Source organism: Electrophorus electricus, chromosome 19 (assembly GCF_013358815.1).
Source record: "Electrophorus electricus isolate fEleEle1 chromosome 19, fEleEle1.pri, whole genome shotgun sequence".
Taxonomy (NCBI): Eukaryota; Metazoa; Chordata; class Actinopteri; order Gymnotiformes; family Gymnotidae; genus Electrophorus; species Electrophorus electricus.
The window spans coordinates 3812770-3831409 of record NC_049553.1 but is presented as its reverse complement, the minus strand read 5'-3'; the positions used below and the strand labels follow the sequence as shown (position 1 = coordinate 3831409).

Sequence of the window (18640 nt, the reverse complement as noted above, 5' to 3'; positions counted from 1 at the left end):
GGAGTAATCATGCGTGTCACCGTTCTCGTTGTAGTTTTACTTTTCATTTTATGATGCACAGAGGGCGCCATAACTCGAAATACTGGCTGTAACGTATTTACCGTGTGTTGGAGTGAGTAGTCAAACTTAATCAGGCCACATTTCTGAGTGATTCAGGTTTAAACTAGTTGTTGCGCAGATTCATTCATTTGCGCAACACTCGTGATGTCCTGCAAAGACAAATGGTTATTGTTATAGAGTACCTCGGAGCTGCTGGACTTAGCCTGTTGTTGGCATGCCCAGATTACCTCAACCACAGATATCTGATTCAAAAGTATTAACACACAAGACTACAAAACCACCAACTGATAAATGTAAATTATAAGTATAAATTATATATGTGTGATTATGATATGCACATTGGCAGATATTTTAGCATATAGCCTTGCGTTTTAGCTTCTTGTATGGCTACACACGTAGGCCAACGAGTGGTGCTGTTATTTCATTTTAATACGTTTTTCCTGCAGTAAACTAGCCTCTTTAAATCAACATATGCCCTACCCTGAGGTTGGATTCTCTTTCATTACTGTTAAATAATCAGCGTGATTTCTAGGAGTAATCTCTGATGCTTGAAAAATACAGGCCCTTACACTCCCATGAATCACAATTTATCATCAAAGCCATGTACTCTCATTTGAAGCTTTCTAAACTTTGTAAAGAATATGGGAGATTTGATCAAAGCTTGGCTATAGTCTGTACCAGTACACCCAACCTGGGCAACAACAACAAAATCAATGGCAGAAGCATATCATTGTCATCTTCCCCACAGAAATTAAGTGGAACTCCCCTACAAATAGGAGCGCTAGTGGTCTTGATAGGGATTACCCCAGGAAGAGCTGCCTCAGTGTTTGTAGATCCCCCAGAAAGCTCCCACATATCTACCCAACTAAGATGATGAAAACAATATGTGTAAGAAATATTTTCAAATGCACTTTGTTTGCTCAAATAAGTTACCTGATACCTGATTTCTTTCACTTGGCCATTCAGAAATTGTAGGAGATTTGGGAGCAAGCAAAAAAAAAAAGAGATAATTTATAGTGCAAGACCAGACTGAATTGAAAATGTAATCTAATAGATAATCCATGTACATTTGTGAATAATCTATATACATTTCCCAATTCTGTGCATGGCGTTCCAGTGCACGTTTTTTACCTGCTCTAACGCGCCCCTTTTAAAGCACATGAATAGCTTGTAATTTAGTCTAGCTGATGAGTTGAGTTAAGTGAACTGAGAGCAAGGGGAACATTAAAATAAGTAGTGCAGGGGTCACTCAAGGCTAAGACACCCACTCATGAAGCTAAAAAATTAGTTTAGGCTATATGGCATGATAAAGAAAATAAATCGTTGATCTAAGATAAAATCCTACGTAGGACTGGAAAAGCAAATAAAATACATGTTTAAAAACTTCACTTGTGAAGGAGGTAGGCCTGTGACCTAACAACGCAGGACACTTTTAAAACCTTTCATGAGGAATTCATTTATGAAGCTGGGGGCAGTCTGTAAATCCACACTAAGAGATTATGAGCGGAACTCTTTTGCCAAGCCGCATTCCAGACAATCAATCAGAAAATATTCAGTGAATGCCCTGTCTTTTGTTTTGGCCCCTGTTTCAGCCTCTTTTCCATGCTTCTTGCCTTCCTCCTGCCTACTCTATCAACCTGCTCTGCCACCCTTTGACACCGACACCAAACACTGGCTTGCCCAGAAGAACATTTGAAATGTAACCACTTGATATTATCTGATAAGATACTAAATTGGAAGACCACGGGGCTGCAGTTAATGGAGCCTAATTCTGTTCCTGTCAATAATTTACACTGGTGTCATGCCCCCGTATGTTTTAACAGGCAGGATGCGCGCTTGCGCACACATACTTGCACAAACTCAAGTTTGCGCAGAACGCTCCTTTAAATCTGAGCAGAAAATATTCAGAGACCGGGAGGAGCCAAAGTTACAGTCCTATCACTCACAAATATTGCAAAGGTTTCAACTCCAGCGCACAGCTACACTGGGGCAACCCCACGGGACGCATCTAAAGGAGAACGCGACCTCACTGACAGGAAAGTGACATGGGACGACAGCAGTAGAAAATTTGCGTTGCTTGCTCAGGACTGCAGACAAATGGCGTTGTCGCGCGAGATTTCTGTGCCTTTTTGGTTGAATGATTTCTCTTCGTTATAACTGGAAATCACCTCGCTTTTGCAACCTTCTTGCACCTGGCCGACCCACGCTAATGAAATCGTGCTTCTACTTGCCGTTTGAGGCACTCTGGCGCAATATCGGACCCTTTTGATTATTTTTGACAAGATAACGTATTTTGGTCATCCAGTGATAATTTGACAAGTCTTTTCAAAAGAAGACAGTTTTGCTTTGGTTTGAGAGCTTGACGATGAGAGTAATGGATAGATGGATATTGTTTTTTGCAGTCGTCTGCAGTAGTCCCCACTTAGCGCGTTCAGGTCAGTGTTTTGCGCTCTCAAGCGCGTGAAATGTGTTCCCGCACGCTGCAGCGCGGTGCAAGTGCGATCAAAACAAGGACAGAAAAAAAATAGACACAAAGAAAGGGAATTTGATCCTGATATGTGCAAGAGTATACATTCGTAAGATATGTTCGTCGCTGTTGTGCCTTAGTTGTGTTACCACACATGCACCACTGCTACGTGCGGACACTGATGTGATACCGTATGTTTGTGTGCCTTAGGCTGTGAAAATCGAGTGTGTAACCCTCGTATGGGTAACCTGGCGGTGGGCCGGAACCTGCGCACCGAAACTCAGTGTGGCTCCTCTTCACCCGAGTATGCCTGTAGCTATGACGACAGCAGTTGCACGGCGAGGTGCGAGGTGTGCGACGCCACAGTGGAGGAGAAAGCTCATCCGCCCACATCTATGACAGACTCGCCCTTCACCAGGTCGCCAACGTGGTGGCAGTCAGCTCCAGGCATTGTCAGGGAGGCTCTGCAGCTGGACCTGGAAGAGGAGTTCTACTTCACCCACCTAATTATCATATTCCGCTCGGCCCGCCCTGCTGCCATGGAGCTCGAGCGTTCGCGGGATTTCGGCCGCACGTGGAACAGGCTGCAGCTGTACGCCCGCAATTGCAGCGGCATGTTCGGGGTGGAGGACGGCCGCCAGTGCACACAGAAGTACTCTTCAGCACAGCCTTGCAGCGGCGGAGAGGTGGCAGTGTGTGCGCCCCAACACACACACACACACACACACACACACGTGTGTGTGTGTGTGTATATATATATATATATATATATATATATATATATATATATATATATATATATATATATATACACACACATACACATATACATACATATATATATATATATACACATATATATATACACACACACACACACATATATACATATATATATATATATATATATATATATATATATGTATGTGTGTGTGTGTGTGTGTGTGTGTGTATATATATATATATATATATATATATATATATATATATATATATATATATATATATAGACAAACATACTTACACACCCAGCACAAATTCTGAATCCTATATCCTCATGTGCTATGTGTGAGGATCCTGTATCCTCACATGTATTTCATGTGTCTGTGTTGGGGGTGTTGTATCTCCAGGTCATATATCGTGCTCTCTTACCCTGGCAAACCCTGGAACCCTACAGCTCTGAGGCTCACACCCGCCTCGGCATCACTAACTTGCGAGTGCGCCTGCTGCAGGCGCAGCAGTGCCCATGCGGGCTCAAGGAGCACGGTGCCGCCCTTGTCTCAGTGCCCTACGCCATATACGACCTCATCCTGAAGGGAGCCTGCCTTTGCCACGGCCACGCGGATCAGTGTGTGCCCGCCGCTGGCTACAGTCTCGTGCCCCATCTCGGTTATCGTGTGGTGAGTGGGGGAGATTACATGTTGGTATGTGTGCAGGTGGACTGAGTTGGGCACTTGGAATTTTTTTTGTTGCCCAAGACATCTCAATGAGTCTAGTCACTCACTGACGGGGGATATTTATCAGTTTGAATCTCTGAAATACAGATATAAGACCTGGCTGGATGTTTGATAGGAAGTAATGATGTCTTGACCTGTTTTATGGCATTGTTTATTATGTAAAAAGCTACACATGATATAAACCTGCCAATCTCTTCCTCTAAGTGCTGGTACTATATATGCCTGCCTGCTTCCCTTTCTGTTCATCTCATGCCATTGCTATTGCATTGTGAGAAACAGATTACCTACGTGGTATAGTGCTTTGATTTGTAGTGTGCCCCTCTCTTTGGGAACATTACTGTAACCCCAAACTCTTGATAGCAGGGCTTAGATCAGAGAAGAGATACCGAGACAGGAGACAGGAAGCGGGGGAGGACTGGTGAGACGCAGAGGACAACGTAAATGACTCTGCCGTGCGCCACTATTCCTAATCCACTACCCCCATTGTTTAGCTGTCTGTAATCAGACAGCAGCAACTGCAATCAGTGGTGTGCGTACACACACACACACACACACACACGCACACATATAAACACTTTGGCCAAGGGAGTGTCACCCTGTTTGATCCAGCAGTCCAGACATAACACACACACACACACACACGCACGCATGTTTAATTGAGCAGGGAGTTTGAGCATCACATTTTCATCCATGTGATGATGATGATTATAGCCATGTGAAAGTGACTGAGATGCCAGTTGTTTAAAACCCAGCTACTCTCCCTCTCTTGCTTTACTCTCAATTTCCTGTTTCCCTCACTGGCCCAGTTTGCTTTGTTCATAGATGACTTTATGTGCCAGTCAACAGACAGTCTGCTAGATTTGGACAGGGAAGATGAAGTCGTAGAGCATTACTAGGTAGAATGGTCGAATGGAGTGATCTGATCATGGTTTTGTATTTCTTACTTGGATGGACCACCTTGGGAACTTGCAGAATGTTTAGAAGCAGGGAAATGGATGTCTAAGATGAGAGAAAGAAAAGGCCTGTGTAAGTAGTGGAGTAAGTAGTTTTGGCCTGAGTAGGGTATGAAAACAGCCAAAGTTGTTGGTTATGGCTAAGTGCGACCTGACCTTGTTTGACTTGCTGGAAGGAATTTACTCATGTTTGACATGTCTCATCTCTAAACATGCATATCTTAATATGCTCTTTGCAGTTAGGTGAGGGCTTCTTCCAAAGAAAACTCTTAAATTAAAGCTAATGTGATGTATTACGTCTCTGCTTTTCAGGTGCACGGCAAGTGTGTGTGTCAGCATCATACAGCAGGTGACCACTGTGAAAGATGTCATCCTTTCTTTAATGAACAACCCTGGAAACCAGCCAGCGGCCTAACTGGGGAAGCTCACCAGTGTTCTAGTTAGTTATATGCTGTCTGTCTCCTTCAGTAGCTTAACAGTGATTCACCTCTCTTTGCACCAAAGAACTTGTTCTTTGTCTGCACGATACTAAATGATGCCGTCTTTATTCACAATGCAGCTGTGGTCACTTACTGCGTGTGTGCGTGCAGAGTGCAAGTGTAACGGGCACGCAGAGAGCTGCCATTTCGACATGAGCGCGTGGCTTCGCTCTGGTCGGCGTAGCGGGGGTGTGTGTCACTGCCTGCACCACACGGAGGGTCAGCACTGCCAGCGCTGCCAGAGGGGCTTCTACAGACATCCCCAAAGACCACAGAGTGACGCCAGCTCCTGCACATGTAGGACACAGCCACAACTCACTAACACACACCTTCATACCTTTAGAAGCTGTTGACTTTAATGTGATTCAAAGCGATATGGCTGTCAGGGTGTGTGTCAGGGTGTGTTTTGTATGAAAATGTACTTTTGGATGATGAATGCTGAATGTGTCAGTATATCTCACTCAGATGCTGGGAGCTGTAAGCATTTTTTGGCTTTTTTCTTCTTTTGTTCTCCTCTGATCTCCCTTAAAAAAAACAAAACCTCATCCAGTGCAGCATGTGTGCGTGCAGGTGAATGTGTTTAAATATTTATTTATGAAGTTTGGCCAGGATGGTGTCAAAGTTCAGGAACTGTGCATTTTTTGCTAAATACATTAGAGACACACATACACACACACACACACACACACACACACACACACACACACACACACACACACACACTTCCAGCTCGGAATGCTGATGGCTCTTATAACGAGCTGAGACATGCAGAATAACAAGAGCACTGCTGGGCCTGTGTGTGTGTGCGTGTGCGTGTGCATATGCATGGTTGTGTGTATGCAGACAGATGAATCATCACATACATTGACACACCTCATGCAGTACCTGACTTCATAAAGCATCATTCTCAACTGGACAGAGCTCTGTTTTTTTCTGTTTGTGTTTATATATTTGGAGTTGTATTTTGCAAATGGAAAAACAGCTGTTTTGAGCCTATATGTATCCAAGTCCTAACCTGGGCTCTCACTTTGCTTTGATATAATTTAGTACAAAAGTTCTATTAGACTGACAAACTCCTCCAAAATCAGCACTATAAGAACACAATCATTTCCTGTACTGTATGCTGCATTGTTAAGACCAGGCTTATAATGGAATGGTGTTGCTCTTGGTCTTCTCTTAGTTACTGCTTTGCCTCTAATAAAGCAGCATACAATCAAGGGCATTTTCCTAAATTAATAACTGAAAATGGAAATAACCATAGGATTATATTCATAGGACCGATTGGCTGTTGTATGGCTAGAATGGCTGTGGAAGTGGAAGAAATTTGCAGTGTTTAGTAATAAAAAAAATAAATAAATCTTTACTGGCATTAGTGATAGAAACCCTGGGAAGCAAGCTAGATTCTAACATCACCTACAGGCAAGATGCTGTGTGGGTTTTTAGTAAATAAATGAAATAGACCTACCTAAAATAGTGTTCAGGGTTTTAGCAAATAAGTAATTTCAGTTACATTCTGAATCCAGTTCCCACTTTTTTTTTTCTCCCAAAGATGCTTTTCTTAGTCTTGTTGACAAGGATCTGGACTTTTTTTCCATACACATTTAAAACTGCTGTAGTCAAGCAACTATTCAAAACGCATAATCTAAATTCTGAGATGTTAAGCAGTTTTAGGCTGTTTTCAGAAAGGAAAAGAGAGGATACTTTTAATGTAGTTAACTTTTTCATGTTTACATTTTTTCATTTAGAAAGTAATTTTAGTTGATATATTTTGTAGTGCAGTTTTTTAGAGCAGATTATAGTACAGAAACAGTGCTACCTAAAATAGTAACCTTAAAGTTGCTAACAAGAGCAATGTGTTAGTTTATACATTTATTTGTAGATTTGGATATTGTAGATCACAACCTGTACCTAAATAGAATAAAGTGGACAGATTTTACTGGAATTGTCTAAAAGTAATATCACCAGATATGTATGTGGAAGACAATATGTTGTCAGGCATGGTGACCAGTATAACATAGATTTTTTTATTATTTTATTGCTTTCAGAAAAGCTGTGTCAAAGTTATGCAGCAACTTGTTATTTAAGATACTTGTGAACTTTCGAATGTACCATCAGTCAGACAAACAAGGTGCCTGTCTTATGATTTTATGCTGTGGAAGTCCTGGCCCTAAGGAGGATTATGAGGAATTTTAAGTTGCAGCTCAAATTACACATATTTAGTTTCACTTTTCCACTTTAATTCTGTTTTCATTTGTTTATTCCTTCATTATCATCTTTATAACTTATTTTTCCAAATTAATGTCATTTATACTTTAATTTAATTTGTTCTTCTACTTTTTATTTGTTACCTCTTTAAGTCATTCTTTTCTACAATTCCATTTTCTTAGAGTTCCACTACAAAGCAATTTTTTACATGACTACACCTTTTGGTCATAACATTGGCTGGGACATAAACAACAAAGCTACTACTAGAATATATCTCACACTACATGCTGTGTTGTGTATATGTATTTTTTCTCTTGTTTACCTGTAGCTTGTTTATGCCACCCAGTTGGCACTGTGAACTGCAACTCTACTAACGGTCACTGTCTCTGCAAACCGGGTGTGGCTGACCCGTACTGTGACCAGTGCATGCTGGGATACTGGGCTTTCGGTGACTATGGCTGTACACCCTGCAACTGTGCAGGCAGTTGTGATCCTCATACTGGAGACTGTATGACCAGGTTAGTATCTGTTGGCCAGTGTTTATGAACAACATACAATATTTTTGTATGGGTATGACAGTTAACCTAATAATGCATTTTTAACATGGAGAAAATTGTTGTGTCTGTGTATAGGTCAGATACCTACCAGAACAACACCCTGTTTCGAGTGGAAGAACTATTCTCTGTGCTAACCTTTCCAGGTAAGGAATATGACTGGCATCTTATTTTTATAACACTTTTTGTTTGTTTTAATATGTGCTGAATGTCATATCTGAATTTTCATTGTCTTGGCAACAAATATAAGCTGAAATTCAGTGTGATAATTGCTGTTTTATTTTTCTTTGAAGACAAGTGTGTATGTAAACCACATTCCCTTGGAAACAGCAAAGTCTTCTGCACTATGAAATATTCGTATGGTTAGTACCAGACCTTTCAGGCTGACACACATTCATTGCAGGACAGACATACACACTTCCTATGTTTGTGTTATAATGCTTGGTGTGTTATTTTCCAAACCAGCAAATATGCTGGTCTTTGCTGATTCAGTGAGAGGAAGTGTGGCTTCAGATCTCCCTTTTTTGGTTAGAGATTATGATGTTTCTGGATATTTCAGGAATTTACAATACAGAATGACTCAATCTTGTGACAAAGACAAAGTTATTTAATGCAGTAATGGCCTCCAACTGCATTAATCTTAAATTGAACCTTTCTTTATGACATGCAAACATAATTAACATTGTTGTTCGCTTGTGCTTAAATCCAATGTGTGTGTCTGTAGCTCTGAAGGTGAGGGTTCTAGCAGCACACGATAAGGGCTCTCACGCGGAGGTAGATGTGAAGGTTTTGAAGGTCCTGTGGAGCAGGTCTGCCCTCAGGCTCACGCAAGGAAACCTCACTCTTTATCCAGAGTCGTGGACCTCCAGAGGTTGCACCTGCCCTGTCCTGTACCCAGGTGATCTTAAATATGCACCCGCAGCCACAGGGGGATGTGTGAAGATGGGGATGTGTGAAGATGGAATTATTCAAACAGTCTGCTGGATCTGTGCCTGAATCTGTGCCCTACTTTGCTGTAGGGGTGGAGTATCTTGTGGCTGGGCACGAGGACGTGAGGAGAGGTCGGCTCCTGGTCAACATGAAGAGCTTAGTGAAGCCCTGGAGAACCAGCCTCAGTCACAGAGTACTTCAGCTCCTTAAAACGAAATGCGTCTGAGAGTGTGAGGGAGAATGTGAGGGTGAGTGAGTCTGAGAGACAGTGTGTGTGTGTGTGTGTGTGTGTGTGTGTGTGTGTGTGTGTGTGTGTGTGTGTGTGAATGAGTGAGAGAATCCTTGAAAAAAAGTGTGAATGAGAGTAGCCAGGCAAAGTAAATTAAAACGCCAGTATCCCGTTGTACAGAATGTATGTCTGCACTATGTACATAATATACATATGAAATTTTAGATCTCTTGCTAAACACTTGTATATATTAAGCATTTTGTACATATGAAGACGAGATTAAAATATATTTTGGAAAAAAAAAAATTAAAACCTAAAATGCTTCATGGCTTAATGTAGTAAGCTTAATGTAGTAAATGATAAAGCATTGCCTTAATCTTAAATACCAATGTTTATGAAATTACTTAGAGATTGTTTTGCTTTGTTTTTTCCTAAATAAATTAATCCATCTGGAAGTTTGTTTCCATATCTTTTACATATTGTACCATAATATTATTTAGGGACCTGTGTGTGTAAATAATATGATTGAGAGCAGATTCCCATTTTGGAGTATGGCTAACCACGAATGTGAACACAATGTTAAACTTTGCCGAATTACATCGAATGTGCTAATCAAATGTTGATACATTTTAAAAACTTTTCTTGTCCACGTAAATTGGCTCAAAAACAAGTTAAACATGTTTGATGCAAGCGACCTTGGACCCGATAAAGGCGTTAAATAAAACTAATAATAACAACAACAACAAAGATAATATTATTGCTATTGATGTTGCTGCTGTTGTTGCTATGTGGTTCTATCTTTCTGTTTGTGGATATATGAAAGTTGCAAACGCCCTATGGGGAAATGCAGCTGTGTTGGAGGAAAATAAAAGCGGCCCGATTATTTTTCTGTCGCCCCATAGCCTTTGTTGTGTATAAATTCTGCGTAGGCCTAAATTTGATATCCAAACAAACAAAATAAGACAATAAGTTGAAATATTCTAAATAACTAGCTTATTGTCGAACTCAGGGCAATCTCCGCCTACTAACGTACTGGTTTCCATGCTTTGTGAAGTGAGGAGCCTCTCGCTGCAACCCGCAAGGCGACTTGAAGATCTAAGCCGGCTCAGAGCCCACCCAGCCCTCTCGGTACGACAGAAGCTAGTTGACGCTGAAATCTTTTAAGCCGTTTTTGCCGTACCAAGCAATACCACAAGATGTCACTTCAAGACTGACGTATAAAAATGTCAACGTCAAAATGTGAATTACACTCTACCCTACGAAAAAACGTCAATCCCCCAAATATTGTATCTTTGTTAGCTTTGCAATATTATTAAACCAATGGTAAATAATTTTAAGTTAGGTTAGGTTTAGGTTAAACAGTTTTACATTTGACGAGTATGTAATCTCAGGATATGCTCGGGGCAAACTCGGTGACCCAACTAAAACCTTAAACTGCAGACTCACAGCGTTCCTCGTGTGTATGTCTCTGACGCCTTATCCTTCAATCTGGCAACCTTCACGTCAGAGGTGGAGTGAAAAGGTTCGTGTCTTTCGCGACGCCGCGCTGGTCGCCACATCTGTCAGAATCGCACCTGGGCTTGCGGCATGGCTCGGAATTCAGCTCGAAATTGATGGAATTGTTAAGTGTCTGAAGAAAAAAAAATGTCTGAAGTGCGAAAATTTACCAAAAGGCTGAGCAAACCCGGAACAGCGGCGGAGCTCAGGCAGAGCGTATCGGAGGCTGTACGGACGTCTATTGCTGTGGTTAGTGACCTTAATGTTCACGTTTGCTGTAACTTAAAAATATCTCGTATAATCCCTCTGCTTGTACATGCATACTCCAACATATAAACGATACCTAGCTAATTATCTCATATATATATATATATATATATATATATATATATATATATATATATATATATATATATATATATATATATAAAAAAAAAATGTGTGTGTGTAGAATATTTGTTGTATTTAATCTTTGTCGGCGCTTGCCTCATTCTTGACACATGCAAACTAGCTCAGCCACAATTTCCCGTTTACCATCCCGGCATTCGGCTAACTGATGCTGCGATTATGTTAACATAACGTTAGAAAAATACCCTCTTGGCAGCATCTGGTATACAGTTCTGCTCATCGGCCCTATTTGATTAATTTCCGTGTAATGGAATTGTGGTATAGCGTCACGAAGATTAAGGGAATTGGGTGCTAGTCGTTTTAATCCTCCACTAGGTGAAGACCACATGGACCATTTGTAGTGGTTCCTTTGTGTGCGGAAGAAATTGACTGTGCGTTTTTTCTTTACTTTTGCTTCTTCCTTTTCCTCTCTTTTCAAGCCAGAGGCATCTCTCTAGTTGAGCATCCCCACTTAAAGCCATTTGCTTGGATAAGGATTGCATGACGTTTCCTTATGCATAAATGCTGTATGAACACTCCTAAGGCAGACGAGGTGCATCTAATCAGTGCTTGTACTATTACATCCGTTAGCTAACGATGCTGTAGGCAAAGTACTGAGGAAATGGTTGCAGCCAGTGGCTTCAGCCTGCTGAAGAAGTTGTGAACTCATTCTCCGTCGCGTCCTATTTGCTGGCAAACAGTAGGGAATCGTTGTCAAGGCGCAGAGAAACAACCGGTGCTCTGTGCAGGTCGCGGGTCCTGCGCAATTCCCGAGGGCTGTGCTCCCTTTGATTCACTACAGCATTTATACTGTTTTTTGTTTGTTTGTTTGTTTGTTTTGTTTTTCTGTGTTGCAGCCTTGCATGCTTAAGTTTTGGCCATGTTTAGATTTGAGTTTACATTTTCGGAAAAAGGCACACATGTTCTATCGTACCTAAATGGAAACTTTGAACATTTCATAATTTAGGCATATACATAATCTAAAGTATTTTAATATTCTGTAATAAATCTGATTTAAAGCAATGTTCACAAATTCAATAAGACAACAAACTATCTCTGTCTACCTTGTTCTTGCGTGTTTGTACTCCATATGTAAGCCTACAGATTTCATTTAAAGTGAAGATAAGCAGGGCTTCACACTTACAAACACCCTTTTGGTTCACTGAAATGCCATGATGCTTTAGCACAGCTGGGCAAGTGTGTTTTATACACAATGGCCTGACACGTATCAAATGTAGCTCTCATGAAAAGACCAACATCTGGGAAAGCAGTTATCCTTTTTCTTGAGGCATACCTGTTTGTGCATGTCACACTTTCCTCCTACAGATTTGTCACAGAATTTAAGTGGTTGGCATATTTTGGCTCACAGTCTGGGCGCACTTTTTGGATACGGAAGTAAAGGCACTTCACCACAGCTAACTCAACACCTTGCACAGATGGAGATGTCTGCCATTAGCCAGTGTTTCTCTTCCCCTTAGTATGTGCTTTGACAGTCTGCTGTTATGGGCCTAGTTGCTCTTTCGGTCTCAGAGGGAGAGGCCATCTCTGTTCAGAGCAGACTGAGGCAGTTAGGGCACGCGGCATGAAGCAAGTGAGATCCTGTAATTTGACCAGTGTTGGAAGCAGTGTTAGACTGGCTGTGGTTTTAGCCTCCCCTCTGCGCATGCTTGTGACACATGACAGGAAGCTGCTTAGCTTGTGTGTGTGTGTGTGCGTGTGTGCGTGCGTGAGCGCGCGTGTGCATGCTTGAGAGAGGGGGTATTAAAAGATACTGACGTGGGTGTATATCCGGTATCAGAGTAAGTATGTGTTGTCTTGGCTGTCTTTGGGTCTGTTCTCCCACCTTGAGTGTAGCAGTATGTTGGAAGATAAGCATGCATAGACAGTGAATTGACATGGTTTTGCATTAAGTCCTACTGATCTTGTTAAATCCATGCTCTATGATTATGACAAAATTAATTGAGAGTAGTTGACACTGATTCCTCCTGTTAATTGAGATTTAATGTCATTAACAGGCTTCAGTACATGTTCACAACACATTATTAGACATACCAGTGATTTGTAAGCCTTGGTCAGTGTGTTCAAAGATAAAAGAAATTCTTAAGTGGCTCATTTAATGAGCAGCACTTTTGGTAACTGGCAATGTTTCTGCTGATGCATTCCATCTAATGGGGCTCAACAACTGATGTGTTGAACTACACATCTAACTACAGTAGTCAGAATAGCAATTTCTTTGGGTATATTATTAATTGGGAAACACTAGGTTCAAAACAATATTGCAAGCCCGTATCAAAACACAAAATCTAAAAAAAATAAATAAATAAATATATATATATATATATATATATATATATATATATATATATATAAATTTGACTTAGTATTAGAGATATGATGGGCTTTTAGATTAATAGAGTAATAGAAAATGTGATTGGCAGGTTGGTTACTAAATCTGATTATTAAAATCACTTGTTGTAAGCTTGATTATTGATAAATACAGATGTTAGATTAATATAGTGTGTTAAAATGGCTGAAGATTCTGGAGATTCTTCTCATTGAGGAGTATGGTAGTTGTACAACTACCTCTGTTGTTGAATGAATATAATTTACCAAGTCACATTAATTTCATTTACTTAGTAAATGTCATACTGTGGTCTTCAAAACTTCAGGCAAATGCACAGGCCACTTTCCTTTGCTTTCATATAGAAGCTTTTGAATTGAATTGAATTAAATTAAATACGATTGTATTATATTTTGCTGCAGAATTGATTTTTGTTCCTTTTTCTGCATTTGGGACAAGGCTCACATTTTTCCAGGTGGCCTTTGTTGTTGCAACCTCTTATCACATACCTGACTGGGACAAGGGATGTTCAGGAAGCCACATTTAGGGCCTGAAAGGCAGGAGCTGAAACTGGTAGGGTCCACTGTAGGACACTGGTAGGGTCCACTGTAGGACACTGGTAGGGTCCACTGTAGGACACTGGTAGGGTCCACTGTAGGACACTGGTAGGGTCCACTGTTTTGCTTGATTCAGACAGCCAGACAGATTTTATTGCCATAGTACACAGCACTACTACAGGACAATGTAATACAATTCAGCATATAGCAGAAGTGAGTAGTTAATAATAATGAATATGTATACATTCTCTTATGTCTGTCTGTGCACATGCAGGAACAAACAAAGATCATTGAGCCACTGGACTATGAGAATGTGGTGTTCCAGAGGAAGGCCCAGATCCACAGTGATCCTCAGAGAGACCTGCTGCTCTGGCCTGCTGATGACGTCTCAGTGAGTCCAGTGAAAAACTGTCTCAATTATCTTACAGTGCAGCTCACTGTACGTGTGTGAGAAAACAGTGGCAGCGCAGATGTAACTCTACCATACTGATTAAACACTAGCTGATCGCATAGTAAGATGAATCCCAGTTCAAATTTCCATCTAGAGGCCAAGGACAGTTAACATAATTGCCATTGTCTAGGCTGTTTGGCCGAGAAATAGGCCTGCATGCACTTTAGCTACATGTAAAAACAAAACAAGCTTTGCTGCACTGAGATGGCTCACAGACTAGGACACAGGATTGGGACAACCATACACGAATTTTCCTGTGGAAGCGGTAAGTCCTAGATGTAGTCCATATTAACATTGCTGCTTGACTTCTCACAAGCAGGAATCCCAGACTGCTAGACAGAGGAGAACCACGGTCCCGTCAGTGCCTCAAAACGCTGAGAAAGAAGCGAAGAGTCTGTTCGCCAAGGAGGTACGTTACAGAGCACTGCCCAGAGACTGGACCTTTGCATGACCAGGACAGTGTTCATGGAGTGGGAATTGAGGCAACTGTGTCACGTCACTGCACCGCTCATGGGTCCGTGAGTACATCTGGTGCGGCCGTGCCGTAACTGAACGTCGTTGCTGTTTTGCAGTGCATCAAGATGTATAACACCGACTGGCGTGTGATCAACTACAATTATGAGGCCTACTCAGGCTGTTTCCGCACTCTGCCCTGGTAGGGTTTTCTCTCATTCCAGATGTTTCTTGATGTTGATGTCATCTTCATTTTAAGATGATTGTTCTTCAGGGTTTTCTAGATGAGCAGCCTCGTAATAAAAGCACATTTTCTGGGCATTAATAGCAAAGATATAGTCACAAGAAATGTGATTTAAAATGTAAAAACATCCCAGCTATGATCTCAAGACCGAGTGATCCTACTGTATATCATAGCCGATTAATAAGGGTCACTGAATATAAGCTCAGGTCAACGTTTGTAATTAAACTCCTGAGCTCATTTAAACATTTTTGCTGCAGTGAAGTTGAACAGTCAGTGAACTCTAGTCTTCACAGTGCTCTGTGACTACGCTGCTCTCTGTTCTCTTCCAGCAAAGGGATGAAGGGGGAGAAACTCCCATCCCACGTGTTTGAGATTGATGAGGAAGAGGAGGTAAGAGCACTCGTGGGGTGGGCTGCAGACACCATCTCCCACGCTACATGCCACAGTCACGCCGTGCTTGCTTGGAGCGGTGCAGAGTACCTTAGTGCCTACCCACTGTCTGTCTTGATCTTTCAAGGGCAGCATTGCCAGAAGGCCAACTCAGTCACATGTGTAGAAGACCCAGTAGCCAGTACAGAGCTCCATTAAGTGAAACCCAAGCTTACACGCCTATAAATAGCTTCATTTGAAATGTATGGCCAAACTGGACAAAATTAGATGCGATTAGAAGGGGAAAGTGTTGCTTTTCTCCATGTTCTTTGTTCCCAGCCATCAGCACCATTCTAGTTTGGACATTTAGTGGACATTAGTGCGATCCCATTTCTGTCTGTTACATTTAATCAGTGATGGCAAATAAAATGCGCAGAGTGGTCAGAAGACAAGAGGAAGGAAAGAGCCCTGCTGATGGATCCCTTAATCTCTGAGGAACCGAGAGAGAGTGCGCGCGAGAGAGAGAGAGAGAGAGAGAGAGAATGAATGAATGAGGGAGGGAAGTGGAGGGCGAGGGAGTGCTCTCGGACAATTTTATTACAGCAGAGAGTTACAGAAAGGCACATTCACGGAGGACGCCAGGCCACTTCAATTAGATTATAGAGCATGTGTACGCAATACACACACACACACACACACACACACACACACACACACAGAAAGATTATTACTGACAATGCAAGCCAACTGCTTGGTTAGGATTACGCATCATTAGTTTTAAAACTAAATAAAAAGCATAAATGCTTACTAATGTCATCGCTCAGTAACCTGTAATTATGAATTGTGTAAGGTATGCTTATTAGTCTACACAGTTTTGCCTGGAACTGAAAAGCTATTCTTTTCTGACACAGTTTACAAGTTCACAGTGCAACAACCACACAGGTTTTGCTGAACTTGCAAGTGCATGTTTGTGTGTGTGTGTGTGTGTGTGTGTGTGTGTGTGTGTGTGTGTGTGTGTGTGTGTGTGTGTGTGTGTGTGTCAGTAAGAGGCTTGAGTCAGCATTAATTCCAATGGCTGGCTCATTTGTGTGAAGTGCTTGTAAATGAGGAGATGGCCACATCAGCCCATATCTCTGGAACAAAATGGTGGCCCACATGAAACGGCATGAACTGAGTGTAAGTGCCTCTGTGTGTGTGTTGAACAGGATACTTCGTCTCTGTGCTCTCAGAAAGGAGGTGTGATGAAACAAGGTTGGCTCCAGAAAGCCAATATCAACAGCAGCCTTTCTGTATCAATGAAGGTGACTAAGCACTAATGACATTTGGTACAGAAATCCTTCTGCTTAAAATGCTATATGCCCTTCTGCTTAAAGTGGCATCCATTAATATGACATTTTTTAGATCTCTGCAATACTGTTGAAATTTGTACTCTCCATGCACATATTTATAGCTCTGACACACATTTCTCATAATTCACCATATAACCTTGAACCTTGTGCTCAGAAACCAGCACATCAGCAGGTGACCTATCTACTTGCTTTAGTGTGCTTTCCCGCACTTCAGAAACGTTCATTCAAATGTGCTTCTTATTTTCTGAATCAGTGTTGTGTGATTTGTAGGTGTTCAAGCGGAGGTATTTCTACCTCTCTCAGCTCCCCGATGGGTCCTACATTCTCAACTTTTACAAGGACGAGAAGAACTGCAAAGAGACCAAAGGCTCCATCTACTTAGACTCCTGCATTGATGTGGTTCAGGTATGTGCTATTAGTGCAGTTTACTGATGAGAGTCCTTGCTGGCTCTTGGGCTGAGTGCTCTATACTCTGTGGCAAAGGCTATGCTTAGGTTAACAGCTGGGTAAGCCGTAGGGCTTGATCTATGGGGATCTATGATTGATTATGGATATGGTCAGGATTCATAGTCACCACAAAGCACTAAGGGAAACTTTTTTTTTTTTGCCCAGAAACACTGTGCCGTGATATCATACTGCCATCACAGAGGCTGGTTGAAGGGGTAGTTCACAAAGCGCAGTATCATTTCATACCTTTCTCATTAAACAGGGTTGCATTTCACTATCGCTTTGGACAGTATCAATCCCTCACAGTAATGAAGTGAATTTGGCTCCGAGATTGCGGATAAGATTTGTCTAGGTTCTGTTTAATTTCCTGACCCAAGCCAGTTGGCACAGGTACTAAGTAACGAAGTGAGTTCCTGGACATGGGCCGTTGTTTCCGAGCCTGTCCCAGGCAGCTGTAAAGCGGGCGCTCCTCTCCCGCAGTGCCCTAAGATACGGCGCAACGGCTTCGAGCTGAAGATGCAGGAGCGCTACAGCCACTACCTGGTGGCTGACAGCGAGGCAGACATGGAGGACTGGGTGAGCACCTTGAAGCTGGCCCTGCAGGTTGCCTCGGAGGAGCGCAGGAATGGAGCTGAGAATGCAGACTGCACTTTAGGTGTGCTTCATCACTCATTTTTCTTTTTCTTTCTCTCTCACACACACGCACACGCACACACACGCCTTGCAAGCCATTCAGAAGTATGTAAGGGAAACCTCAAAACCTCACACAAGCACTGTACCACTGCTGTCACAGTGGAATATTTCCATCCCTACCATATTATAGTCAATTTAATATATTAGTGCAGTCAGGCCTTTCTAACCCTTAAGAGAAGGGGTATCTCAACTTGGACAGAAAGATAATGTAAACATATTTCATAAAAGGAAAAAAAAAAGTTAGCCTATTTATAAAGGCTACTTTATATTCTTAGGTACTATATGATGTATTTGTATTCAAGAGTGGTACTAATCAAAACTGTTCATTAATATGGCAGAGGCCCATTTCCATATATGTGCCTACGTGCTCCTGGTGATGATTTAAAGGCACAATAAGTCATTTTTCCCAAGGCTTGTTCATCACATTATGAAACACCCATTATATTGACACCTAGTGGCCTGGAGGTTTTAGAGATTCTGTACTAACTCAATTTTAAAACATTGCCACCTCCATATGG

The 18640-nt window shown here is 41.7% G+C and overlaps 2 protein-coding genes across 10 annotated transcripts in view; both read left to right on the top strand.

Annotated features, from left to right (window-relative positions):
• Positions 1 to 1925: 1925 nt before the first annotated feature.
• On the top strand, positions 1926 to 10217 carry ntn4 (netrin 4). Its single transcript, XM_027021801.2, has 10 exons — positions 1926 to 2495; positions 2738 to 3213; positions 3658 to 3927; positions 5250 to 5376; positions 5528 to 5713; positions 7950 to 8139; positions 8254 to 8321; positions 8469 to 8537; positions 8900 to 9073; positions 9195 to 10217. Exons 1-10 carry the CDS (start codon positions 2426 to 2428, stop codon positions 9329 to 9331), a joined length of 1767 nt encoding a protein of 588 aa, XP_026877602.2. The 5' UTR covers positions 1926 to 2425; the 3' UTR covers positions 9332 to 10217.
• A 579-nt stretch (positions 10218 to 10796) lies between these two features.
• Positions 10797 to 18640, top strand: part of dock11 (dedicator of cytokinesis 11) — a 50686-nt gene continuing 42842 nt past the window's right edge. For 3 of the 9 annotated variants that reach the window (XM_035536658.1, XM_035536661.1, XM_035536660.1), the window contains exons 1-8: positions 10803 to 11080; positions 14391 to 14507; positions 14884 to 14976; positions 15140 to 15222; positions 15594 to 15654; positions 16839 to 16934; positions 17253 to 17387; positions 17910 to 18084. In XM_035536658.1, coding sequence (XP_035392551.1) covers positions 10979 to 11080; positions 14391 to 14507; positions 14884 to 14976; positions 15140 to 15222; positions 15594 to 15654; positions 16839 to 16934; positions 17253 to 17387; positions 17910 to 18084 — 862 coding nt within the window. In that variant the 5' untranslated portion in view covers positions 10803 to 10978. Of the gene's footprint in view, positions 11081 to 14390; positions 14508 to 14883; positions 14977 to 15139; positions 15223 to 15593; positions 15655 to 16838; positions 16935 to 17252; positions 17388 to 17909; positions 18085 to 18640 lie in introns of all 9 variants that reach the window. The other 6 variants (XM_035536664.1, XM_035536657.1, XM_035536662.1 and 3 more) reach the window with 4 other exon arrangements.